Consider the following 26,871-nt stretch of genomic DNA (forward strand, 5'->3'; position numbering starts at 1 on the left):
CATGGCTCCTGGTAATGTGTTTTCCTCCACACCTTCTTTAGGTCATGTTCTCTTTTGAGGCTGGTCGCCGCTGCCCTTCAGGCCCTGGAAACTTCACCTTCCAGACGGCACAGGGGAATGACATCTTTCAGGCGGTTGAGACTGCTATTCACCGGCAGAAGGTCCAGGGAAAGGATGGTCAAGGGCAGGATAGTCTCAAAGCCGATTCCCAGGAAGGAGAAGTGGCAGAGGGGAAGTTGGCATCCCTGCCTGGCCCTCAGGAGCTCCTGGGCAGCCCTCCCACCCTGTATGCTGAACCCTTAGACTCCTTGCGCATTCCTCCAGGCCCTTCCCAGGATTCCCTATATTCAGACCCCCAGGACAGCACCCCTGCTCGGGCAGGGGAGGGAGTACAGTTCAAGAAACCTCTTTATTGCGGCTTGTACGAGCATGTGCAGCAGCAGTTGCTGAAGGCCAAGCTGACGGACCCCAAAGAGGACCCCATCTATGATGAACCTGAGGGCCTGGCCCCAGCTGCTCTCCGGGGCCTTTACGACCTGCCTCAGGAGCCCAAGGATGCCTGGTGGTGCCAGGCTCGGGTGAAGGAGGAGGGCTATGAGCTCCCCTACAACCCTGCCACTGATGATTATGCTGTGCCACCTCCTCGGAGCACAAAGCCCCTTCCAGCTCCCAAGCCCCGGGGCTTGGCCTTCCGTGAACCCAGAGCTGCAACTGGTGGTGGCAGCAAAGGCCACAGCTCAGACACTGCCCTGTACAGCCAGGTCCAGAAGAGCAGTGCCTCAGGGAGCTGGGACTGTGAGCTGTCTAGAGCAGGGGCTGACAGGACCGGGGTCAAGTCCGAGGGCTCCACATGAGAGGTAGGGCAAGGCTGGGGTTGCTGATAGGGCCACCACGGGGAGGTGGTACCGGGATCAAAGAAATCTATTAGAACCTGCAGGAACCAGAGGGCTGGAGAATCCTGTGTAAGCCAGCCCAGGGGACCTGGGGGGGATCAGGGGAGTCAAGGGAAGGATGATCAATCTCAAGAAGTCCTGGAAGTGGGACAGATGGCAGGGGTGAGGGATGGGACCTGGGAGAGACCAGCACCCCCAAGTCATCCTCCCCAAAGGAATGGACAGCTGCCAGACCAGGTCTATGAAAAGGGGTGCTTGGTTTGAGTTGGTGCAGTTTGAGGGGTCTGCATGGAGGCTCTAGGGTGATGCCGGACTGTGCCTGGATCCTCACCCCTGCATTGTTCTTTGCCAGAGACCTAGATTTTAAGAAGTTTATTCTCATTAAAGTCAGCTTGGGTTTAAGAGGTCTATGTGTGTGAATAGTCACAGAGGGGACACGGTGTGCTGCGTGGGTGTGGAGGGGATCAGGAGAATGTATGGGGGGGCCACAGGAGGAGGAAGGGGTCCCAGGGAGGTGAGTTGAGCATTGTGGTGGATGAGAACCTAGGTGGTCCACTCAGGCCCACTTGGGCTTGAGCCTGTCTCTGGGATGCTGGGTGAGTTGTATAACATCTATAACCCTCAGTTTCCCTCAATGCCCCTTTGTAAAATGGGAAAACCCAACAACAGATTCTACTTCACAGGGTTGTTTGTGTGAAAGGAGTTAAGTTTCTCAAGTACTTAGTGCAGTCTGAAGCACAGATTAAGCATTTTATAAATGGTAGTTATTCCATGGATGGAGAGGGCCAACAGAAAGGTGGACAGGCACGGGGAGAGGAGAATAGGAAGGCAATAGGTCTTTTTCACACCATCTTTTCCTCCTGTTCTCAGCTATATGACACCACCTGCCCCAACACACACAAATCCACACACGTGCGTACGCGCGCACACACACTTTACCTACAGTTACTCAAGCACCAACCATTTTTCTGTTTGAAGGTCAAAGGGAACTGCTGTGTGGTGGGTGTAGTGGGAAGAGCATAGGCTTCGGAATGAGGCTTAAATTTCAATGTACTTATTTTTCATGAGCTCTGAAAACCTTGTCCTTCTCTCCTGAGGTCCAGTTTCCCAAAGGTGACCTGACCTCATCTACCTGCTTATAGGGAACTACAAGGAGAAATTCAGGGTTGGGAATGCTCTTAACAATAGTGGAGACTTACTAGGTATTTAATCTTCATCTGTGTTAATGGTATCAAATGATCCAAAAGAAAATGAACTCCTGCTTGGAGAAGGAAAAAGTTCAGGTGTGTCTCTTCTGGGCCTGAGTGGCGGGGGCCGGGGCGGTAGCAGCACGGAAGACAGAGGAGGGGAAGGCTCTGTTTCCCAGTCACCTGGAGCTCACAGAGGCACAAGTGGACAGAAGGCAAGTCTCACCATGGAAAGCCATTCATTGCACGAGCCTTAGTATGGATGTGGTTGAGCAGGGCAGCCGGGCTCTGGCGCTGGGGACTCAGGGCCCCCAGGGATACTCCTCCTCTTTCTCCTCCCCCACTTCCTCCTTGGAAGGCCAGAAGAAGGCTTCTGAGGAAGACTTGCTGGCTGCTGGCATCTGGAGGGCTCTGCCAGGGGTTGGAGTCATAGGCAGGGGGGCCACTGTGGCTCGAACTCGGTTTGTCTGTAACTGCCCAGCCTGCAAAGAAAGCAAGCTGACTTCTCTGAAGCCCAGACCACAGTTCCTGATCTCCTGTCCTGTTCCCTGTTTTCTCCTATCCTAACTCCTTCGTGTGTTCCATCCCTTGAGTGACAGCCTCAAGGCCCAGGGCAGTGGAGTCCCCTGGGCTCGTCTCCACAGCGCCCATCTCCTGGCTGAGTGTCCCTCCTCTGTTAGCTTGCATACCAGCTAACTAACTTGTGGAGGGCTCTTCTCCCATCTCTAGATTGACTGTAGTTTGGAAAGATCTTTCTTTTATAATTTCAGCTAAGGCAAAGCAGGAGTTTCTAAAGTTCTGTTACTGAGAAACTAGGAAAAGATTAATAGGGACAAAGGGAAATATTGTAGAATATGAATTTCATAAAAATAACTCCACCCTCAATTCCTTTTCTCTCTTTAACTCTTATTGCTAAAGCCCTGACTCCAGTTGACTAACCTTGGTCAGCCTCCTTTTCCTCATCTGTACAATGAGCATTAACACTTACCTTGCAGGGACGCTGTGAGGATTAAATGAGAAAGACACATGTGAAAGCACTTGTCACCAAACCTGGCAAATGGCTGTTGTTCAGTAAATGCTAATTTCCTTCCCTTTGGACATTTATTTTTCCACCTTCCATTTAGCCTCTTCTTTAAACAGAAGTTGTGGTCTTGGTGCTGTCAGTTTGCTTAGTGGGACAATGGTCTGTTAAATGACTAATGAGTTATCATAAGTGCTACAGTTAAGATACCTAAACATCATCATATGTAAATGCCCAGTGCCCAGGCAGAAAAGCGTCCCTACCAGGCAGGGATTGTAATTTCCTTTGTTTAGGGCAAAACGCTGGTCTTTTTCTTCTTCCACTGTTGGCTTGGTTCTCTCCTCCACGGTGGTGGGGGGGGGGGCGCGGAACCCTGGGCAGTGGGCTACTCCCTTGATTTCGGGGAGAGGGGAGTTGAGGATAGGGTAGGAGGGCTCTCTCTGGGTGTAATGGGGAGGCAGGGGAGTAGGGAGGGAGCTGTACCTTTCTCAGGGCGCGGCTCTCCCAGCTTGGGTGGAGGCGGTCCTGAGGCTTGATAAAGGTGCTGCTCAGGTGTGAGTACAGGTGGCTCCAAGCCTGCAAGGGGTTGTAGGTGGGCTCTAGTTCCAGGCTGTCCAGCACGCTCTGATGAAGAGAGAAGAGGAGGCTTACCCAGGGAACTTGAGGTCACAGAACACAAGATGTCAGGCAGAGAACTTGGAGTGTGAGAGGCTGGAGGATGTGTGAAGACCCAGCGCTTCACTGAAGACTGAAATAGATGTGGGTCCCACTGGGTGTCCTGGCCCCCAGATCTGAGTGCTTGTGATGATGTACAGTTCTGGCAAGAGTATAACAAGTAGATGCAACCTTGAGTGGTTAGGGACGCGGAATAGTCTGACCCCAAGAAGTGTGTCATGGAATTCTGAGAGGGGCTGGAGTGCCGTGAGGGTTACAAGGGATCCGGCAGGAGGGGGTGTCCGAGGCCTGGGGGTGCTCACAGTCTGCTGGTCGAGTACACTGAGTTCTCTGCCTGGCCTGTGAGGTGAGCATAGCCTGAGGACACACAAGCACAGCATTCCTGAGCAGTCAGGTTTTCCGGCCACAATATCCTGTGCCAGGAACCACTGGCCCCGAAGTGAGACATTGAGTGAGCCATGACCACTCGTGCCCACCTTTCTCTGCATGCCCATGGCCGCCAAGGCAAGAACACAATCCCAGGCTCTGTCCTCTCTGCACATAAGCCAGTGATCCAGCAGTGATGTGGTTCCAGTTCTCCTTGCCCAGAGCCCCTCCTTCTGCCCTCAGCCAGGGGAGGCTGGCAGAGGAAATCCAGAATCCAGATCCGAGGAAGAGAGGAGGAGGGGGAGGAGCGGGAGAAGGGGGAGAAAACGGCCAGCAGCGCAGTTCCCTCTGATGTCTGGGAGTCTCATTTTGAAGCCCTTCCTATCCCGGACGCCTACACTGGCTACCTTTTCCTCAACAAACAAAAACAGATGCACACAAACAGGTACCCACATCTGCACACACACAATGCAGAGGAAGACCCGTGGGAACACACCATCACACAGACACACATCACATTACTGACCCTCCACCACCTTTTTGGCACAACCACTTCTCCCTCTGCTCCCCAGTCCTTTTCCCCACAGGCTCGCTCCTCTCCCTCATCCCTTTCTCCAACTCCCAACTCTTCTCTCCCTCTGTCTGTCCCATGAGATCTGAGCTCCACGTGCCTCCACAATCTTAAGGCTGTCATCAGGTGGGTCCTCAGGCAGCAGGGGGAAGGGGCTGGGCAGCATCAGTTCCCGAGTGGCCACTGCCTTCACCAGCAGAGTGGGGGAGCGTGATGGCACAATCACATAGAAGGTGTTGGCAGGCTGTCTCAGGCTGTGTCCTCCGCTCAGGGGCTCCCCTTTGGCCAACAGCAGCCATTCTCTTTTCTGAAACAAGAACATATATAAATGCTGGTTCACCTTCAGTCTTTGGCATGTTTTAAAGATCAATCCCCATCAAGACTTCCCCAAGTTTCTCTGGAGGTGTCAGGGAGGCCCAAACCATTTTACTCTGGCCTGGGAGAGAGGGACTTCCTGCTTAAGTTGCTAGTGCCCCAAGGTACTGCTCCTCCTCTCAGCTTGGAGTTGTACACAAAAGGGTTAACAATGCAGAGACAAGAGATGCCCTTTAACCTGAAGTAGGTGTTCACCCCGGGAGATGGCTAACATATTCCTCAATGGTAAATGTAGAATTTTGAGAATTATAATTCTTAAAAAACAGAGTCTTGAAACAGAGACTTGTGAAAATTCAAGTCTTATTTTGAGGGTGAAAAAAATCTGGTTGTATTGCACAACTCAGATCAGAGTGGGCTGGCTAGGGAATATCCCTGGAATACCCAGAAAGGGTTTAAGAAGGTGGTCAAAGTCACCTGCCAAGAGAGAGGAGGAGGAGAGAGCAGGGAGAAAAAAGCTTAGGTATGAGTAGGTACGTGGGGGACAGGGCCCTTGAGATCAACTCAGCCCATCACAGGACAAAAAGAAGGGTCAGAATTCTGGGGGCAATGACACCGAGTGAAAGCTACTTCAGAACAGAGGGGTGACTCTGTCATGTGCCATGGCTAAGGAGAAGAGAGATGTGGACATACCCGGATTTTGTAGGTGTGCCCTTTTATTTTATTTTTTTAAAGATTTTATTTATTTATTTGACAGAGAGAGAGAGACAGTGAGAGAGGGAACACAAGCAGGGGGAGTGGGAAAGAGAGAAGCAGGCTTCCTGCCGAGCAGGGAGCCCGATGCGGGGCTCGATCCCAGGACCCTGGGACCATGACCTGAGCTGAAGGCAGTCGCTTAACCAACTGAGCCACCCAGGCGCCCCAGGTGTGCCCTTTTAAATCAGGCATGGGAATAAGGCAATTTGCTGTAGTAGTGTTTCAAGGAAAACCACTAAACTCCAAGAAATGTGGAGTCAGAACTGTTAAAATCATCTGTAAATTGTGCCCTCTTGCTGTAGGTGATCATCACTTACACCTGGCACAAACATAACAGCCTCCCTGTTACAGAAGATGAAAGAAAGCATACTAGTTCTACCCCACTCTTAACTTATACAAAAAGTTGGAAGAAATAATATGAGAGGAAAGGCAGACAGAGGAAAAAAGATCTTAGGGGATAAAGGAACATCAGTGTCTTGTGGAAGACAAGTGGAAAGTGACACAGTGAAGCACACGAAAAGCCTTGCTGAAACATTATTGTTATACCTCAGGGGGAATGTGCTGGGGTGGAGGTGGTGTGGAAGGTTCTGGACACTTAAAAGCAGTGTCGTCACGTTGTGCAGCACAGAACTCTGAGGAGGTCTGGTAGGCTGGGCGGGTGGTAGCTACCTTCAGAAGTTTATGCTTTCTTAACACTTTGCTTATATTTGGTAATGTGCTGTCTTCTTGAAAAACAGACCCAAAATGCGATGGAAAGTCTACCTGATCCTTCTCAAATTCATTAAATTGTAAATAGATGATGTAGAAATCATGGTGTGTTTTTGTGTGGGGGGAGATTTGCCCCTGCTCTGAGGACATGGCCTCTTTAAGCCTGGAAGGGATGTTCTCTGGAAGGGGTAAGTAGCAAGTGGTGGGGCATTCCATTTTAACTGGCTCAAATAACTTCTGATGTAGATCAGGCTTGGATTATTACAATTATTTAATCTTCTATTTTTACGCTCATTTATGCATTGTTTGTGAATTAGTTTATTTATTAAGAATATATTGAGTGCCTGTTATGTCCCAAGCACTAGGCATGAGTATATAGAAATTCATTAGACATGTTCCTTGCCCCTTGAGAGCTTATAATATAGTAAAGGGAAGGTTTGTAGATTAATGTTAGTCCAGTATTTAGGATGACCAATTCTTCTGGTTTGCCCATTTTTAGTAATGAAAGTCTTACATCCCAGGAAACCCCTCAGTCATGGGCAAATGGGGGTAGTTGGTCACCCTTCTAAGGTGAGAAAGAGAATAGAAAATCTTGTCACTGTGGCAAGTCCCTGGGGGGCTAAACTATGGCAATAGACATTTTCTGGACTTTTTTTTTTAAAGCAATGTGACATTTCTTACACCTCAGTGTTATGGAATAAGTTCATGACTGCTATATTGTGGCGTTACTAAGAAACTTTGAATGTTGCACACAGAAAAAGTATGATCCCTAGAATTTGTGCCTATGGATTTTGAGACAATAGCTAAGTTCCTATTAGAGAAATAGTATGCAGGATTGAATGAAGCCTCTCAAGAGTAACTCCTGATGTGTGGAATATCAGAGGACTGGCAAGAGATCCGAGTTGAAAGGATTTTACAGAATGCTTTAGAACCTCTGGGCCAGTTTACAGAGAGGTTAGCAGAAGGCTCTGGAAGGAAGAGAGGCAAATGCACTTGTTAGAGTTTGATAAATATATTAACTTAATCTGTAATTCCCAGGAACATTTGGGGAAAATGAGAGATAGGGAAGTTGAATTTTAAGGTCCTTATTTTGGACTCTGAATTTCTAACCCTTTCCTATCCGGATAGTGGTTAATGGCACTAGAGATCTGAAGTCCAGGATCCAAGCTTGAACATGTTACCCAGGTCATGGGTTGACTTGTAGGTACAGGCAGTTGTACCTGTGATGGAAATGTTTAGCTGCCAGGGCAGGTATGTGAGGCTGAGAAAAGACATGGGATGTCCCAGAAGACTAGCTTTTGGGGTCTTCAAATTGAACAATGCTTAATGATGGCAGATGACAAAATCTGTTTTTGCTAATTCTATTTTTTAAGATTTTATTTTTAAGAGGCACCTGGGTGGCTCAGTCGTTAAGTGTCTGCCTTCGGCTTGGGTCATGATCCCAGGGTCCTGGGATTGAGCCCCGCATCAGGCTCTCTGCTCAGCGGGAAGCCTGCTTCTCCCTCTCCCACTCCCCCTGCTTGTGCTCCCTCTCACGTGTCTCTCTATCAACTAAATAAAAAGATATAAAATAAAATCTTTAAAAAAAGATTTTATTTTTAAGTAATCTCTACACCCAACACGGGGCTTGAACTCACAACCCCAAGATCAAGAGTCACATGCCAGGTGCCCCTTTGCTAATTCTAAAATAAGGAGAATGAGTTAGATGCTGAATTTACCAGAAAGCAGGTAAAAAATGTATCTGTATTTGTTGTGTTTGCTACAGAAGGTGCTAGGGAGCTTAGATTTTAGAAGGTGGGCACTGATTCTGTTTAGAACAGGTATGGACAGGGGCAGAGTTGAAGGGCATGCCATACTCCAAGCTCATTCTCCCCCACCTCTGCCCTAACTTCTAATTTCTAAGGCTGGGAAAGAAGGCGTGGTAACCACTGTTGGTTGACTGGCCACTACCCTCCCTGCCCCTCTCCTTTCTCTCTACACATTTTTCAGTTTTTCAGTGATTGGTCTGGGGTGACATGTGACCTAGATTTAAATAATGAGACATAAGCAGAAGTTGCTGTGTGAGACTTCTGGAAAAGCTTTATAATATGCTGGCAGGCTTTTTGCCTCTTGACTGTACTCCTTTTCCCTAGGATAGGGCTTGGTCTTAAGGCACAATAGCCACATGAGGAACAGGCATAAGGATGAAGTACGTTTGCTATGGAGGCTGCAGTGGAGAAATGCAAAGATCCTGGGTCTTTGATGGTATCAGTCTCAGAATTGTCTGTCCCCACATTTCTTGTTATATCAGAAAAATAAACTCTTACTTAAGTTAGAGTTGGATTGGTCTGTTAGTTGCAGCCAAAGGGGTCCTTTACAGATAGCAAAGGAAAGGAAGAGGATATAGCTAATGGGGAGACAGAAGTAGAAAGGACAAGTTTAATGATACCAGTATAGGCCTTGCCAGGATGGATGGGAATTTATTATAACGGGTAAGATCTTTAATCTCACCAAACTGGCCCTTCCTTGGTCTGCCATCAATATGATGTCCTGGGACCAAATTCAGCAATTAGTTTTTGGGAAGTCAAAAGTTATACATGGATTTGACTGCATGAGAGGTTGGTACCCCTAGCCCCCTATGTTGTTCAAGGATCAACTATATATATCACAACCACGTGGGATTTATCCCAGGAATGCAAGGTTGGTTTAATACCCAAAAATCAAACAATGTAATATACCATGTTTCTAGAATAAAGGACAAAAACTACATAATCATCTCAATGCATGCAGAAAAAGCATTTGATAAAATCCAAAACCCTTTCACGAACAAATGAGAAACAGAGTGGAACTTAACCTGACAAAGAGTTCTACAAAAATCCCACAGCTAACATCATAAGTAGTGATGAAAGACCAGATGCTTTGCCCCTGAAGTCAGGAACAAGACAAAGATGTCTGCTCTTGCCAATTCTATTCAACATTGTACTGGAGGTGTATTGAAGACCAGAGGGCCATTTTCCACATTTTCTGGACTATTAGGGCTCTAGGATTTTGAGTATGAGTTAGGGAGAGGCACTCATAAAGATATTGGGTGTGTCAACATCCTAGTTCTTGGGGATTAATATTTTCTAAACTTGGGTTAGAAAAAAATACAATATGACATTTCTCACATCAGAATGCTAAGGTACACCCTCATACCCTTTACCACTGCTGTGAAGGTCAAGATAGATGTGAGAACCAGGTATATGGGTGGGTAAAGGGCAAAAAAATGAGTGGGGGCAGGCTGTGGTGGGGGCAGGAACAGCTTCCTAGTGAAGGTATTTAAGCAGAATCTGGAAAAAATGGGTAGATATTTGTCAGGGAGAGGCAAAAGAAAGGAAGCAGCATGAAAAAAAAGGTACGGAGGTGTGGAACAGTTTGGCATATTTGGGGTACATTTAGCAATTTATTAGTGTGACTGGAATAAAGGATGGAAGGGGCATGGTAAAAGATGAAGCAAGAGAAACAAACAAGGCTGGGTCACAAGAAGCCCATGGATCCCATGTTAGCCTGCTGTCTGTTCTAGCATCTGTCTGTTTCCCCTCCAGCCCAACACACTAACTTCATTCTGATTTTTTTTTAATGGCTCCTGACCTGCTATCACCCCACTCTCAGCTTGGATTCTTGTTCTTGACTCTTTGCCTAATGTAACCAAGGACTTTCCATTTCCCCACCCATTTACAGCCCAACCAGGTCATTGCCTATGTAGTTACTCTCCTGCTGGACACATCCTGGCTTGAATTCTGTCACTTCTGTGGCCAATTAGGGCAGACATAGCCTGTAAAGCTCTGGAATGTGTCTCAAGAGACTCTGACATTTTAAGTAGGAAATTGAAAGACCTAGGTGGTATTTTCATTTCTTTTTCTAGTTCATACAGACATGACTTTGTAAGAGAAATGAGGATGTGGAAAGTGAGTCATTAGCTACATAACTGGGACTACACAGTAGGATTTGGTAATTGAAATTATGTTTTCCTGGTGATGGATAAATTCATCTCATAAATACTTAGAAAAATTAATTTTATTTATTTATTTATATATTAATTCTCTACCACATTCCACAAAGCAGTTATGCCAGTTTAGAAAAATGCAACAATACAAAAAAGATAAAATACACAAGGGATTGGACAAAGGAAAAATAAGGGTAGGGCAATAAAAGAGCCAAGATTAGGTAAGCTCAGAGAAATGCAAACCACCCATTTTTGCTAAAAGGGAGCTCCACAGCTTTTCCTGATAAAAGTGTTTGAGAAGTTATCTTATGGATCCTTACTGAGGAGTGGATGTATTTCAGAGAACTCCTGCAATCAATATGATAATGAACTTCATATAGTTATAGAATGGTTAAGAGTTTGGGTCCTGGAGTCAACCTTTCTGGATTCCATCCTGGCTCTACCATTTACTAGCTGTGTAATCTTGGAAAACTATTTAACCTCTCTAGGCCTCAATTTCTTCATTTGTAAAAAAAAAAAGATAATTATTCCTACTTCAACAGATGGTTATGGAGATTATATAAATTAATATTTGTGAAGTCTTTAGAACTGCTTCAGGCAAACAATTGGCACCATGAAGTGTTAACTTTTTAAACAAAAATATATTGAATAATTATTAGATAATATTTACTAAATTTTGTGAAATTAAAAGTAATGTATAATTCTTAGATATAGATCTATAAAAGTTCCAGAGAATGAAGTAAAAACACATTGTTCTCTTGTGGTCTGGATTGATCTAAGAATGAAATGTATGGGAATGGATGGATGGCACACATCTTTCAGGAAGGGCCAGGGAATGGGTTTATCAAGAGCCTTGCTTATCTGATGAAGTGATATTCTTCTGAGGAAAAGGAAGTAAAATACTCAAATAAAACAAAATAATCTATGAGGAGGATGGAAAGATATAACAGTCAATTCTCATCTAAGAAAATCAGGGGATGGAACAACATTTAAGGCTGTAGTCAACTAAGATTTAGAGCATGTGTAAAGTGTAATTAGAAAAGTTACACGACATTTATAGTTGATGAGGACTGGTGGGCTGGTACTAAGGATTAGAATTTAATTATGGCAGTGTGGAGTTTGTTCAGAAGAACTACTCTAAAAGAAGGGGGCAGAGAAAGAGACAGCATTGAATGAACTGAGCTATGCTTATAGTTGTAAGGAAACCCAGGAACCTGAAAATGAGAACTTGGTGGAGCCAGCCAACTGGCTGAGAGTAAACCAGAAAATGTATTATAGGCTGTCTAGCTGAATAAGGGATGTGAAGTGGGGAATGAATGAACATTTAATAAGCATCTCCTTCTACATCTGAGTGGGATGGAATGGCCAGAGGCACACTGGTTCTCTTGCCTAGAACAGCTAGAAAAGCTGGAATATACAGAAACCATTTGTCTGAAGGCAGTGAGGAGGTGCTGAGACAATGAAAATGAGAGGTAGCTAAGTGAGAGGGAAGAATCCAGAGAGATGAGGAAATTACTGCAACTGCTTTTACCCTGAGGGTGCATGTTGATTCTGAGTTGGAGGGAGAGCAGATGGGAGCTGAGAATCTAGGATTTGCATATGCTGAGGCACTTGCAAGGGAGCAGAGAAACCAGCAGATCTTTTGGTGGAGACCAGCCAGGGGTGGGGTGGGTGCTCAAACCAATTTTTCACTCAGCACATTTACCAAATATGGGGGCTACATGGAGCAGGAGGCAAAAACGCCCAAGAGAAAGCCTTTAGAAGCGGTGTATTTTAACAGACTTGGGATAGAGTGATTAGAGTTGGGGTTGTCCAAGGGAAGGGGATGCACATAATATACCAGGTTTCAGGGGAAAATCCTGGAAGGCCAAGAGCAAACCAGGGGTAAATGGAGCCTTAGTAGGACTGCAGTCCAGCCTGGACTCAATACAGCTTCTGAGTAGAATAGGATGATGTGTCATCACTCTATCTGCATAGAGTGCAGGGTCAGGATGGACCCTCTCTAGAGGAATACCAACTGGAGCCTCTGCGATTTATTTAGACACACTGAGCATCTTTCATTAGAATATTACCAGGTGCACCAAAAGACAGGACCACATGTCTGAAAATCAGAAGAAAAAAAGAGAGCTAAAACAAAGCCACAGGTGATCCAGGTATTGGGATCGGCATACAAGAACTTTAAAATAGCTATGATTAGTATGTTCAAGAAAATAGGTGAAAAAGGAACATATGAGTGGCTCAGTCAGTTAAGTGTCTACCTTGGACTCAGGTCATGATCCCAGGATCCTGGGATTGAGTCCCACATTGGGCTCCTTGCTCAGCAGGGAGCCTGCTTCTCCCTCTGCCTGCCGCTTCCCCGGCTTATGCTCTCTCTCTCTGACAAATAAATAAATAAAATCTTAAAAAAAAAATAGGTGAGAAAATGGAGAATATCTCCAGAGAATTAGAATCTATTAAAAAAAAAGAAACAAATGTAAATCATAGAACAGCTAACCAACCACCACATGCAAATCATATGCCAGACATAAGCTAGGTGCTTTAAACATGCAATATTATTTAATCATCTTAAAAACTATATGAGATATATCCTGTTGTCTCTATTTAACATGTGACAGGGACAAGGGTTACTAATGTGTGTCTGTCATGCACCTTTTTTTTTTCTCCCCCACTCTACTTTTTTCATTCTCCCCCACTCTACTTCTACTCACAAAAGGAGAAGCCTTGTGAATTCTATTCCTGGATGTTTTAAATAGGAAGAGAGAGACAGGACCTGAGGGGGAGGCAGACTGTCAGAGGGGCTAAGCCAATCTATAGAATATGTATATAGCTGAGAGAGGGAAGAAGGTAGAGGAACAGGGACTGGTGATGTAGATATAGTTTTATTTTTGTGTGTGTGTGTGTGTGTGTGTGTGTGTGTGTGTGTGAAAGGCTCTTGGAATAGCTCCTGGTTAGATATAATTGAGGAGTGAAGGAAGAATATTTGAGAAATGTCATTGTGGGTTATGAACTATTTCCTCTTTGGTGTTCTTTGAAAGTACAAATAAATTTTAAAATTACTTTTTGGCCTCTGGATAGTGCTTCTTTGTGTACCATTTATGCAGAGATTAGCCAAATGGGGCCACTAGGTTTGTTAAGGTTTCAAATAAATGAATATACTGTTGCATAGAGAGGTTAAATATGTTACCTGAATTCACACAGTTGGGAAATAATGAAGCTGTCAGGAACCTAGGGCCATCTGATTTCGAAGCCCATGATTTTCATGGACAATACAAACTACATTTTACCACAATAGATTAGAAAGCTTCCTTGCCTTGACTCCCCAAAAAGAGAGGTAACAAAGGGAGAATTTCTACTCTGAACTTAACTTTGACTAAGGCTGAGAAATTAGTTGGTAAAATGGGAAAATGGTAGAAATGCCAGGAAGAGGCAATCCTATTATCCTGGAGTCTGGGTAGTCAGACTTATATCACAGACTTTAACCCAAATCATAAGATCATATATTTGAAAAGCTAATAGAAACATTCTTTTTCCTAAAAAGAAAATAGACCACACAAATGTCTAATGATAAATAAAGGAATCCAGAAAGACCTCATTGCAGAAGTACCATTTGAGCTGAGTTTTTCAGGATGGGGTAGGGTTTGAACATATGGTGAGAGAGAAGAAGGGACAATATGAACAAAGGTTCAAAGGTGTGGCAATTTAAAGTTTGTATATTAATTTGGCTGGACTCTATGGTGCATGAAAGGGGATGATGGGAGATGGACTAGAGTCTGAATACTGGCTAAGGAATATGAACTTTAAAGTATAATCAATAATAAGCCACAAAATATCTTTAAGCTGAAGAGTGGCAGGATCAGTGCTGTGTCTCAAGAAGATTAAACAGGTGGCAGTATATAAAATGGACTGGGAAGGGAAACACTAAAGGCACTGAGACAAGAGATTATTGCAACATTACAGGGAAGAGGTAAACAGACTCTGAACTAGGATGGTGATGATAAGAATGGAGAGGAGAAAAACATGCAGCAGATGCTATGGGGAGAGAACAGGCAAGGCTTACGTCGCTGGGTATTGGCACCTCCGAAAAACATGTGGCAGTCAGGGGAGTGCTTCAGGAAGATTAACGGGGCCTAACAAACAGGGCAAATTAGAAGAGGGAAAAATTGGAGGTAGGGAAACTAGTTAGGAGTTTACTGAAGAAGCCTGGGTGAGAATAAACAGCGGGGACAGGAAGGAAAGGACAGTTACAACTCATGAGAAGAAAAATGATATGACTTAGTGATGAAGTGGGTGTAAAGGACAAGAAGGCTGGAGGTCACTGAGGTTTCAAGCCTGGGTGAGCAAACAATGGTAGCACCGCTATTAACAGAAAGACAGAAGTTAGAATGAGAAGTTAGCTGGAGGGGAAACATCACAGTAAGAAACAGAAGACTAGAGTTACACAGAGAGCTGAGAACATCAGATTTTTAAAGAACATATGAAAAAGGTGTAAGAAAGACTAGAAAACCAAGGAGTTAGAGAAGTGCTGAAAACTTGTAAATATAGCACCAGAGAGGTTCAAACTCTAAATAAGGTCTTGTCACATAGTAGGTACTGGAGAAAGATTTGTTGTTGAATGCAAGAGAAGAGGCTTGTGGGGAATTCTCCCCTGTATAACACACTGCCTTTTAGGATTTTTGCTGCTCGGATATGTCATGTGAAAAGCAAAGAAGGAAGAGCCATTCAAACACTGTTTTGCTTCTGTCTTTTCCAGAAAAGGAGAGTGTTCTTTAATCTGCTGATGTGGAACAAACACAGAGTAGAGACAACAGTAACACAAGATGGGTGAGGAGCTATTACAAGTATCCCATCACCTTAAGTGAATTCAAGTCCAGCGAAGTACAGAAGCCTGGGGTGTTAAGTGAGGCAAGAATCAGCATCAGGGTTGTAGGCTGTGTTTATCTGGCTACATCCCGGGTAGGGAATTTAGCAAGAAAGTTAAAAGCATAGGCTTTGTAGTCAACGAACTAGGTTCAAATTCTGACTTGGCCACTTTGGTAGCTATGTGACTTTTGGTAAGTCACTTGATCTCTATAGACTTCAGTCTTCTACACATGTAAAAATGGGGACAACAATCCCTATCTCACAGAATTATTGTGAGGATTAAGTGAGATAAAGCATGCAAAGCACTTGGTTAAGTGGCTAGCCCCTAGTAAGTGCTCCAAATCATGGGTAATCTATTAGTGATGGGTCAGCCACATAATTGTGAATTTCCACGATAGAGAAGTGATAAATAAGAGTCTCTTTGGCCTTTATAATGGTACCTGGCATATAGTGCTCAATAAATATTTGTTAATGAATGAATGAGTGAATGAATGAATGAATAAATAAATAAATAAATAAATAGATGCTCAAATGTCAAATTCAGAGGCAGGAAGAGTCTGATTTATATATGTAAGCCAGCAGGGAATAGAATACTCTTTCCCATTCTTATTTTTATTTTTATTTTGTTTATTTATTTTATTATTATTATTTTTAAAGATTTTATTTATTTATTTGACAGAGAGAGACACAGCGAGAGAGGGAACACAAGCAGGGGGAGTGGGAGAGGGAGAAGCAGGCTTCCCGCGGAGCAGGGAGCCCGATGCGGGGCTCGATCCCAGGACCCTGGGATCATGACCTGAGCCGAAGGCAGACGCTTAATGACTGAGCCACCCAGGCGCCCCCCATCCTTATTTTTAATGGCTACATAATATTTCATTGTTTGGCTGAATTGTTGTTCCCATAACCTTTCCCTTATTTTGATTTAACCATTTCTCTATTTAGGACATTTAGGTTGTTTGAATTTTTTACCACTGTAAATAACACTGAGATAAGCATGTTGGTATATACATCTGTGCTCCCTTTGCTGATTGTTTTCCTGTGCTACATACACTCCCAGCAATCAAATTAAAGTTTTGAAGTAGTTACCACTTTCCAGAAAATTTACACTCCTTCTAGCAGTGTATTAAAATGCAAACTGTTTAAAATATCATGTACTATAAGAATGTAGGGAAGCCACTTGAGGGAAATTCTTCCTGAGTGATGTAGCATCTCTTAGATCCTGAGGGATAGGGTAGAGTAAATAGTCAACTGAGCTCTTGGGCTCTGACGGTCAGGATATATCTGTTGTCTCGGCTCTGCAAAGACAGGGATGGGTGTTCTTCAGATAGGAAACAGGAACTCTGTGGGTGGGCCTAAAAGGGAGTGTGGGCTTTGAAACAGGAAAAAAGAAGCCTGCTTCTGATAGTGAAAGAGACACATTGCTGTGCTGGTCTGATCACCCATATGCTACTAGGTCAAACTGTTCCTCTATTTCCACTTGCAGTTAGACCTGTCCTCAATTATATTTGCAGTTTTATTTTGCTTTTCAAGTGTTTCATGCTCTTTTCTAAGTGTTCCTAAGCTCTTTTATTTTTTTCCATTTCAGGAAATGGGCACCCACTTATTTGAATCAGAAACCAAGCAGTTATTTGATACCTTCCTCTTCCTCACTCCCTACATCCAATCCTTCACCAAGTACTGACTCTCTCTCTAAAATATGTCTTTTTTTAAAAAATTAAAGATTTTATTCATTTATTTGAGAGACAGAGAGAGTGAGAGAGCATAGGAGCAGGGGAAGGAGCAGAGGGGGAGGAACAGAGGGGGCGGGAGAAGAAGGCAGAAAGAAACTCAAGCAGACTGCCCACTGAGCAGGGAGCCCGATGCCAGGCTCATCTCATGACCCTGAGATCACAACCTGAGCTGAAACCAAGAGTCTGATGCTTAACCAACTGAGCCACCGAAGTGCCCCTAAAATATTTCTTTAATTGGTTTACTTTTCTTGACTTCAACATTCCAGTCCAAGCCACCATCATCTCTTGCCCAGACTACAACAATGCTCTCCCACCTCATTTTCTTGTTCCCATTCTTGCTTCTGCCAGTTCATTTCCAATGTTTGGTGTAAGTAATCTTTTAAAAACTCAAATCATCTCTCATAATTTCTTTTTGTACTTAAAGTCCAAGGTCCTTAACTTGACCTACAAAGCTTTGCATGATTTAACCCCTGCTCACTTCTCCAGCCCACCTTTTGGCTCTCTGTTTCAGTCACAATGGCCTTTCCATTCTTGATTCTTCTCTCAGCTCTTTCCAGGCTTGGGGTCTTCGCACATGCCTTTCCCAGGCATTCTCTTCCCGCCACCCTTCACCTGGCTAATTCCCATTCCCATAAACTGGCAGGTCTCAATTTAAATGTCATTTCACAGAGAGGCTTTCTGGCAGCAGGCTCTTCTTTTCCTTCATAAACTTCTCACAATTAAATATTTATATACATAATTACATTTTATAATTATGTAATTTATATATAATTCTAAATATATATAATATACATATTATATATACGTATATATATACATATATATAAAATTCTGTCTCTTTTATTACAGAGTAAGTTTCTTGAGGCCATGGATAATGTCTCTCATGTTACCACTGAATATCTACAGTTTAGCAAGATGTCTGGCACAGTCTAGGTGTTCTTCATTTAAATAAACCATAATGTCCAGCCCAGTGTTAGAGAAGTGTTAAAATATAGTTACTTACGGAAAATACCGTTTCCATTTAAATGTACAAAATTAGGGATTTTCAAGTTTACTGTCATATAACTGAGTTCAGGAAATATTCTCTATAGCATGAAACCAACAAAGGCAAGTCATATTTAATCCACATTTCAGAGTATTTCCAGTTTTTTCTTGTCCTCTTGAGAGTTGGGACACGTTCGGGATCAAGGTAGGATTAAGCTAGCTACTTTTCTGTGGTTGGTGCCTTAACACTCTTCTACTTCCTCACCTGGGAACATGGATACTTACCAGCAGGCTGTGACACAAGGCATGGAAGTGCTGCTGATTTGTCTCCAGCTCATCCCAGTCCAGCTGCCAACAGCTTGTGGGTCTGAGGATGAAGGGCAGTCCATATGTCAATGACTCGCAGATCCCATTGGAATTTAGAGCCCTGTCAAGAGACAATGGCAGTGAAAGTCTCCTCGGTGATATGTAGAACCTTGACATTAGATCAGCTTAAATTCAGCTTATGTCTAAGACTCTATTGTGAAATCCTTTGGGTTAGGGCCTGTGAATTATTCACCTTAGCATGGCCAGCACCTAGCAAGGTATCTGGCACATAGCAGATGCTCAAAGCCTGTTAATCAATGAATGAAGCTTCATCATGAAAAGCCATCTAGACTCTGATGGATGTTTTTTCTCCTGAGCTTATTCCATTCCAAGTGACTTTTCTGGGGATACTTCCAGAACACCCCTGCTACAGTAACCATGTAACATGATAGTATGCTAACCATCTGCATCCCAGTCCTGGCTCTCTTGTGGCAAGTGCTGAGAGAGGATGCATTTAAGAAGAGGATGAATTGGGGTACCTGGGTGGCTCAGTCAGTTAAGTGTCCAACTCTTGATTTTGGCTCAGGTCATGAGCTCAGGGTGGTGAGATTAAGCCCTGTGTTGGGCTCTGTACTGGGCATGGAGCCTGCTTAAGATTCATTCTCTCCCTCTGTCTCTCTCACCCGCCCCCCAACCCTGACTCACTCTTGATCTCTTAAAAAAAAAAAAAAAAGAAAAAGAGAATAAATTTAAGAAAGTTCCTCAGCAGCATCTGCAGTCACAAACTCATGGACAAGCTTACTCAGATACTTGTGCACAGGCACTGTGATAGGACCTAGGAAGCAGTAAAAGTGGTCTTTGCCATCATTGCTAATTTTACCCAAGAATTGGTTCCCCTGGAAGCAGGAATTCTAGTACTTAGAGAAATGGCAAGGCAGGAGTAGATCCTATCTACCCCCTTGTTCCTTGAAGGTCAGACCTCTGTCCTGATGCCTAAACACAGCAGGGTATTCAATACACACTTGCTGAATAGATAAACACTGCTGATCTTGTTTTTCTTTGTGTTCAGAGACTTTCTGGATTTCCAATCCTCATCCAGGTTTCAGAATGTCCTACTGAGGCATATCATCCACCATCTGCCCATTTGTCTCCACATGCTGAGCAGCCTGAGCTTGCTCTTTCACTCCCATAACTAGTTTCTGCTTTGGAACTGACTCCCACCTGCCTGATACTTGGAGATGCCCTCTACCTCAGGACTTCCTAGTTGGAACCAGGAAGAATAAGCATTTGCATGGATTGGGGAAGTTCCCTTATCCCATACTTTATCACCCGGAGCTTGTAACGAGAGGCTGACGACTGGGAGGCCATCTGGTAGAGTGTGCTGAAGTCTCCTTTGGGGTCATCCATTCTCAAGGAGCCATCAGCTGTGCCAGGGAGAAGGGACGGGCTGAGGAGTCGCTCTTGGAGATCACATTTCAGGCACACTACAATAAAAATGGCATTGGGGGGAGGGATAGTCTGTCACAAGTTACCTCAGGCTATGTGATTAAGAGACAACATCTGCTACCCATTCCACATCCACCAGGCAAGTAAGGCTTGGGAGGAGGCAGGGGAGTGGAAAGGGGAAAGTATGATTGGTTTGGAAAGGCAGAGCAGGTCTGGACCTACAGTGTTGCTCAATACAATAGTTTATTTTCTGCATCTGATAGGGTTTTTACTTGTTTTACTTCTGGGCTGGCTGAGCAGTTGCCTCATAGTGAGAGATCTAGCTTGTGATCCAGTCCGAGAGGAACATGGGCCCTCTGTGGAGGAGGCAGCCAACACTATGATATGCAGAGGCCCTTTGCAATCATAGATGGGATCTCTGCTGCTTCCCTCTGGCTAAGCTTTGGCAAGACTATAGGTCAGATGAAGGAAGAGCAGGAAAGCAGAAGTCAGGGAGTCAGCTGACAGCTACTGTTTCTCTGTGGGCTCTTCTAGGGACATTCAGGGGAGGGGGAGGAATAAGTTCCTGAAATGGTTTATTTTTTAATTCCCCAAAGAAACCTGAAGGTAGAACCTTCTGGAGCATCACTGTGGCAACAGACAACCATTCTGAGGGGGCTTCACCTAAGTATGAATTATTCATCAAGGTATTATGCCCTTCTATATTAAGGTTCTGCTCTGGCAGGTACATTCACATGCCACAGTGTACAATATACTGTTGCACTAGGCTTGCAGCCTTGATACTACAAAGTTTTTCAATAAAATGTATACCAGGTTTGAATACTGTTAACAAACATGACATAAAAACGAAAGCAGAAATAATGTAGAAAAAGAGATAGGATGGCAGAATTAAAGGTCAGATCCATCTGGCCCTCCTGGGCCCAGCAATCAGATGTAGACATTAATTCTGGGTAAGACAGTCTTGGCCTGCTGTGTCTCAGAGCCCAGGAAGTCAGTAGGAGGGGCTTGGCCTAGGACTCCCCTCATTTCCTCTGTGCCTGACTTCTTCATTGTTAGATATCTGGGCTTTAGGACTGGAGAGCTGTGTTCATCTGGCTGAGATTCTCAACTCTGGTTGCAATAAGAATCACCTTTTTATTAAGGAACTTTTAAAAGACACTGATGTCTGGGCCCTACCTCACACTAGTGAAAGTGGGATCTCTGGAGATGGAATCTAGATACTGGTATTTTTAAAAAGTCCCTCATGTGATTCTTACTGCAGCCAGGGCTGAGAACTACTGGCACTATAATCTCGACAGTATTCCAAAGCTGAGAAAACTGTCTTACCAGGACTAGAGTCTAGAATCAGGTGTGCTTCTCACCACCCTGAACCCAGATGCAGAGGTGGCTGACTCCAAACCCACGAAACGAGAAAAGACACTCATCTGAAGCTGACTGTGCACTGTCAGAAGGAGGCCTCTGAGGGAAGCACCTAGAGAAGGGGTGGGGGGGTGGGGGGGAAGGGCCCTGGGCAGCTACAGAAGAAGGTGGAGTGGGTGGAGAACCTTGTAAGGAGTAAGAGTGAACATCTGAGGAGCAGTCCTCAAAAGATTCTAGAGTAGAAGAGCTCAGCGTTCTGTACTGTTTTGTTTTATTTTTTATAGTGAGCCACATTTCCAGAAATCCAGTGTGGTAATGCAGCAGTTTTTTTTTTTTTAAACAATGGATAACTATAGTATGGTCTTTATTGTAGTTGTATAAACTCTCAGGTTGGTCATACCCACCATGGAGGAGGGCTACTTTCCCCAGATCTCACTCCAATTGCGCCTGAACATCTGGATTCCAGTGTAGGCCTCCCTAGTTAGAAGAGCTGATGAATCTGGGTCTAAGTTCCACTGTGTACCCAGAAGACCTGCAAATTTCTGAAAAATGATTGCAGATGGAGATAAACATTCTGGCTCTGACCCTGGTACTGAAAGCCATGGAAAGAGGGAGGGGAAAGGTAGAGAAATTCTCAACTATACCATGGGAAAGTGCTGTACAACAGTTGAAGAAAGTCTGGTTGCTGGAGTTCCTGGCCTTGGAGGGCCCCAGCCCTCCTTATGAGAGAAGTGCCCAGCATGAGGCGGCATCTTTGTTCACAACTGCCCAGCATGAAGCAGGCTGTGTAGTAGGTAAGGGTCCAGGTTCTGGAGGCAGACAGACCTGGGTTTGATGAATGTTTTCTGGGCTGAGTGTGGTCAAATGTACAAAATATAGATTTCTAATCTTAAGAGTTAAGAGTGGGCTCTGGAGTTGCATAACTTCAAATTCTGCTATTAATTTTTCTGTGCTGTCCTGGGAAAATGTCTAATTTCTCTAAGTCTCAGTTTTCTCATCTGTAAAACAGGGAGATAATATCGGTATTTAATTAAGACACATTCCCCCCCCCCCACATACTAACATCTCTATATGTCTTACAATTGCCATTGGCCAGACACACACTCCAAACACTTATTTACTACTTTAACTTCTCAGTAAGGATAAAATAATATTTCTAAGTGATAGAAAGCACTGTGTCATGTTTAATTGGCAGTGTTTTTCTTTCTTTGTGGTACATAAAGTAATGGTGTATCTCATAACTGATAGCATCTTAGATTCAATGACATATGGTAACAGTACCTGCTTCATGGTGGTGGGTGAAGATGAAATGAGATAATGCAGAAAAGGAGGTAGCATAGTGCTTGGGAAAAACAGATATGAAGTGGATTCCAGAAGAGGGAACAGGGAGGAATTGGCACCATCAGCCTTGGACAAAAGGAGTGGAAAGGAGGTCCAGGGAAGATTTACACACCAAGGAAAGACAGATTGAAATCAAGGTAAGTCATCAAAGGCATCCTAGGCCCTAGGTTGAAATGGGGGTGTGGGGAGGGGTGGCAGGTAAAGATCTGATGGCTCTCCCCAGAAAGAAAGGACCACCATGTGTCTTCCCCTTTTGGAGTGGGAGTCTATACCCATATTTCTCACTGAACTCCCACCTCTACTAGTTGGGCTACTAGTTGTCCTCTGTGGGGCCTGCTTCTGTAGTTGTTTTAGTTTATTTCAGTTTGATGTCTTCCTATCCGAAAGACCTCTATTTAATCTTGGTTTAATCTTTGTTCTTTACCTTCTCACAGGCCCTGTTGATAATTGTTGAGGTACCAGCATGCGTCAAGTTATTATATCAATAATATCTATTACAATTCAAAATGAAAAACTTGAGAAAAATATATGATTCATTGTGCTCTTGTTTAGTTTAGGTGCTGCCCTATTATTGAGGTATCTAAGTCTTTCCTCCTAAACTAACTGGCCCTTGCTGTCTAGGCTTAATTAGGTTCAGTTTTTCTAACTGTGGTTACTTTTTAGAAATTCTTTTCTTACTCCTTGTGCTTACACTGCACAGCCTCCTTCAGTCTCTAAACCTCAACTAATGTGTATTCTGACGACTCACAAATCTAGAATCTTAATCCAAGACTAGGATAATCATAGCCTATATAATAGGTCTTTTGGGGCTGTGTACTTGAATCATCTCTGGCTCTGGAAATGTTGCTGAAACATCGTGAAGGAAGAAGAAGATGGATATGCTCTTGGTCTGTTCCACTGTTATGTAGCCAGGCTTTGAAGAAAATCTCCATGCTGACAACATCATTGTCTATAGTCTGAAGGTCAATGTCAGTTCCCAGGATAGAACTCTCTGCAGAAGAAAGGGAATTAGTGGATAAAGTGTTTAATTCTTTAATTGTAAACTTTGAAAAATGTAAAACTTTAAATGTGCCCATCTTTTGACCCACAAATTCTATCCCCTGGATATCTAACTTAGAGACATTCTTAGATAGTACACATGGACACATATGCAAAGATATTCAGTACAGCATTGTTGTAATAACAAATAATCAAAACCTCAAACAGGAAGCAATTCAAATACCCATCAATAGGGGAATGTTTAAATAAATTATGGCACACTCAACCTTTGGAGAATTACGCAGCTGTTAACAAAGTAAAGTTAAATGCACTGGCAAGGAAAGCTAAGAAATAGTAAGTAAATAAAGTTGTAGAACAGATGTATAGTATGAACCATTTATATAAAAATAAAAGAAAATAAATAAAAATGAAACCCTTGGCCTAAGTACATACATATGTATGTAAATGCATTTTACAAAGGTCTGGAAGGCTACCATCAAACTGTTAATGGTGGGCAGGAGTGGAAACAGGGCAGAGTTCTAAAATATGTTTCCTTTTTATTATTCATACTTCTTAAATTTTGTTGTATTTATTTATTTATTTATTTATTTATTTTAGATTTTATTTATTTATTTATTTATTTGAGAGAGAGAGAGTGAGAGAGCACAAGAGGGGGGAGCGGGAGAGGGAGAAGCAGACTCGCCGCTGAGCAGGGAGCCTGATGCGGGACTCGATCCCGGGACTCCAGGATCATGACCTGAGCCGAAGGCAGTCGCTTAACCAACTGAGCCACCCAGGTGCCCAATTTTGTTGTATTTAAAAAGCACTCTGGAATACAAAAACAGCCAAAAAATAATACAGCAATGCAAGTTAAATACTTAGTTAACAAGGGGGAGCTTCCGCTTCTTCAGCTATTTATTTATTTTAAAAGATTTTATTTATTTATTTATTTGAGAGAGATCAAGAGAGCACAAGCATGGGAACTGGCAAAGGGAGAGGGAGAAGCAGGCTCCCCGCTAAGCAGGGAGTCCAAAGACGACGTGGGGCTTGATCCCAGGACCCTGGGATCATGACCTGAGCCAAAGGCAGATGCTTAACCAACTGAGCCACCCGGGCACCGCTTCTTCAGCTCTTATTTCACAGTAAAAATGTATTTAATTATTACTTTTGCTATAAAAAGCGTGAAAGAAAAAAATGGTGCACTCCCGGGCTTCACCTCAGACATAGATTATACAAATTTGTCATTGGCATGCTGTAACTCACAAGGGTAATTAGCAGCCAGGAAGACAGAAATGGTCTAGTGGAGTGTGATTTGATTCCACATCTGAGTGAATGGAACTGGGTATGTGGGGCGATGAGGCTTTGCTGATCTACTTCCTGTTTTAGGCAACACTCGCTCAGGCACTGGGGTCTGGGTCTGCAGGTAAAGGTTATCAGTAAAAGCCAAATGTAAGGTAGTAGAGGAAGCACAGAAAGAGGAAATGAGGCAAGAGCTGGAAAGAAACAGAAGAGGAACCTGATTTTTTTTTTTGCCTTACCATGAAGGACTCTCTGAAATACTTTTACAAAGAGCCTAAGAAAATTGATGAATTAACTTCTGTGTATGACTCATAGACCCCAGGGAGAAGGCCGGTTTATTTCTAGAACGACATTCCTGAGGACAAGGCGGCAGAGGTACCAGACTTTCCAAACGGAACAAAGGGCTTCAGTCCAGCGTGTTGGTACCCACACAGGGAGGTGTGGTGAGACTCAGATGACTTCATGTCATACTTAATGACTTATTCTGTGCCTGAAAAGGGGCTCCAAATGCATTTCTCTTTGACCAGTATGATTAAAACTCTGCCATCTTCCATGAACAGTTCTGAGGATTCATTAACCAAGTATTTCATTCATTCTATCAAGCAGTAATTTTTTACTGTGTACTATATAGAATATGAAATATTGTACAGGGTACAAAGATTATATGATGCTCTTTTCTCTTACGGAGTTTGTAAAGCTACATTATTCTTGACCATTCCTTCTCAAACTGTCATCTGCCACATTATATTTTAGGTACTACAGTGATAAGTATGAAGTCACTGCCCAAGAAATGTTCCTCATGAGTAAAGAGAAAGTATCTTTTTAATAACGTGAATTTTATTTTGTCACAGGCAAAACGAGAAGTAAGTTAATTTTACTGAGCCTGAGGCCTGGACTTCAATTTGAGTAACAAGTATGGAAAGAACTGAACCCAAAACTTCAGTGAGGCAAAATCAGTATTAAAGCATGAGAAGGCAGATACAAAACGAAAGAAATGGAATTGAGCGAAGGATCTCCAAAAGTGGAGAAGATAATATGGTTTAGACTTCAAACAACAGATTTTGCATAAGAGAAATGTTTCTTTTCTTTTCCCCAGGGAAAGGGTGGAAGATTAGAAACTCCTACCATGGCAGTATAAGGAGACCACAGCAAGTTCTCTCCCACCAAAAACCTGGAAATAGAAAAATAGGACTTTCCTTAGTTAAACTACAGTATCAACAGAGTACTACAGAGTAGTGAGGTCAATGAAAAACAGTTACCTTAAGAAAAGAGAATGGCTTACAGACCAGAGCAAGATTTGGCTATAGCCTATGGATGAGACTGGCTTATCCAAAGAATGAATGTGTCCATTAGAAGGGGAGAGGGTTGGCCAGAAATGGAGCACAGAGAAGGGGAGCAACAGAAGAATGCGCAGGCAGTGCCCATCCAAGTGTGGCTCAGAGGAGAGGGCATGCTGGCTCAATGACATGTCCTGATGGCAGGATGTGTTTGTCGAGTCTTGATGTTATGGTGGTTATGGTTCTCTAAGATATTCTGCTATTCTTGATGTTATGGTGGTTATGGTTCTCTAAGATATTCTGACTTATACTTTGGTCTTGAGCTTGGTAAGGTGAGTCTACCTCTGAGACACTACTGACAAAATCAACTTTCTGATCCTGCAAAGCTGAAGAACCAAGCCTAAAACATGGTGCCTTTATGAAGGAAAATACCAGCCTTCCCTGCAGATACCCCATCAATGTTCCTGAAATTTTTTCCAGCTTCTTAACCTACAAGTTCTTGGGAGAGCCACAGAGCTTCTTCCTTTGCAAAAGTTCTCATGTAATCTCCATAGAGGCTCCGTGCTTCAGATTTGAGTCCACAGTTTTGCAGGCTCAGAAGGGAGTCAGCAGCTTCTGAGGGACAGTCACATTGGCCAAGCTAAAGACTAATGTGGAAACCAGAACAGACTAGAGGGAGAAATTTTTTTTTATCCATTTCTCTGTCACTGGTTCAGGCATTCTTTTCCTTAGGCCTGGATTGCAGTAAGCATCTTAATTGTCCTATCAATTCCATTCCTTCCCCTCCAGTATTTCTTACGTACTACTACCAGTTAATTTTTCTAAAACATGGTTTCAT

At 43.5% G+C, this 26,871-nt stretch overlaps 2 protein-coding genes across 7 annotated transcripts in view; one reads left to right on the forward strand and one right to left on the reverse strand.

The window, feature by feature from the left end:
• DOK1 (docking protein 1) overlaps positions 1-1,295 on the forward strand; it is a 3,266-nt gene extending 1,971 nt beyond the window's left edge. For all 3 annotated transcript variants that reach the window (XM_081796630.1, XM_031031033.2, XM_006736115.3), the window contains one exon: positions 42-1,295. In XM_081796630.1, coding sequence (XP_081652756.1) covers positions 42-854 — 813 coding nt within the window. In that variant the 3' untranslated portion in view covers positions 855-1,295. The remainder of the gene's footprint in view (positions 1-41) is intronic.
• Positions 1,296-1,630: 335 nt separating this feature from the next.
• Positions 1,631-26,871, reverse strand: part of M1AP (meiosis 1 associated protein) — a 68,321-nt gene continuing 43,080 nt past the window's right edge. The window contains exons 4-11 of one of the 4 annotated variants that reach the window (XM_081796633.1): positions 25,882-25,927; positions 23,297-23,470; positions 19,655-19,817; positions 18,313-18,454; positions 4,814-5,020; positions 3,585-3,725; positions 3,069-3,080; positions 1,631-2,562 (exon numbers count right to left, since the gene is read on the reverse strand). In XM_081796633.1, coding sequence (XP_081652759.1) covers positions 2,383-2,562; positions 3,069-3,080; positions 3,585-3,725; positions 4,814-5,020; positions 18,313-18,454; positions 19,655-19,817; positions 23,297-23,470; positions 25,882-25,927 — 1,065 coding nt within the window. In that variant the 3' untranslated portion in view covers positions 1,631-2,382. The remainder of the gene's footprint in view (positions 2,563-3,068; positions 3,081-3,584; positions 3,726-4,813; positions 5,021-18,312; positions 18,455-19,654; positions 19,818-23,296; positions 23,471-25,881; positions 25,928-26,871) is intronic. The other 3 variants (XM_081796631.1, XM_081796634.1, XM_081796632.1) reach the window with 3 other exon arrangements.

Source organism: Leptonychotes weddellii, chromosome 10, assembly GCF_054177405.1.
Source record: "Leptonychotes weddellii isolate Sample4059 chromosome 10, ASM5417740v2, whole genome shotgun sequence".
In the NCBI taxonomy this organism is placed as follows: domain Eukaryota; kingdom Metazoa; phylum Chordata; class Mammalia; order Carnivora; family Phocidae; genus Leptonychotes; species Leptonychotes weddellii.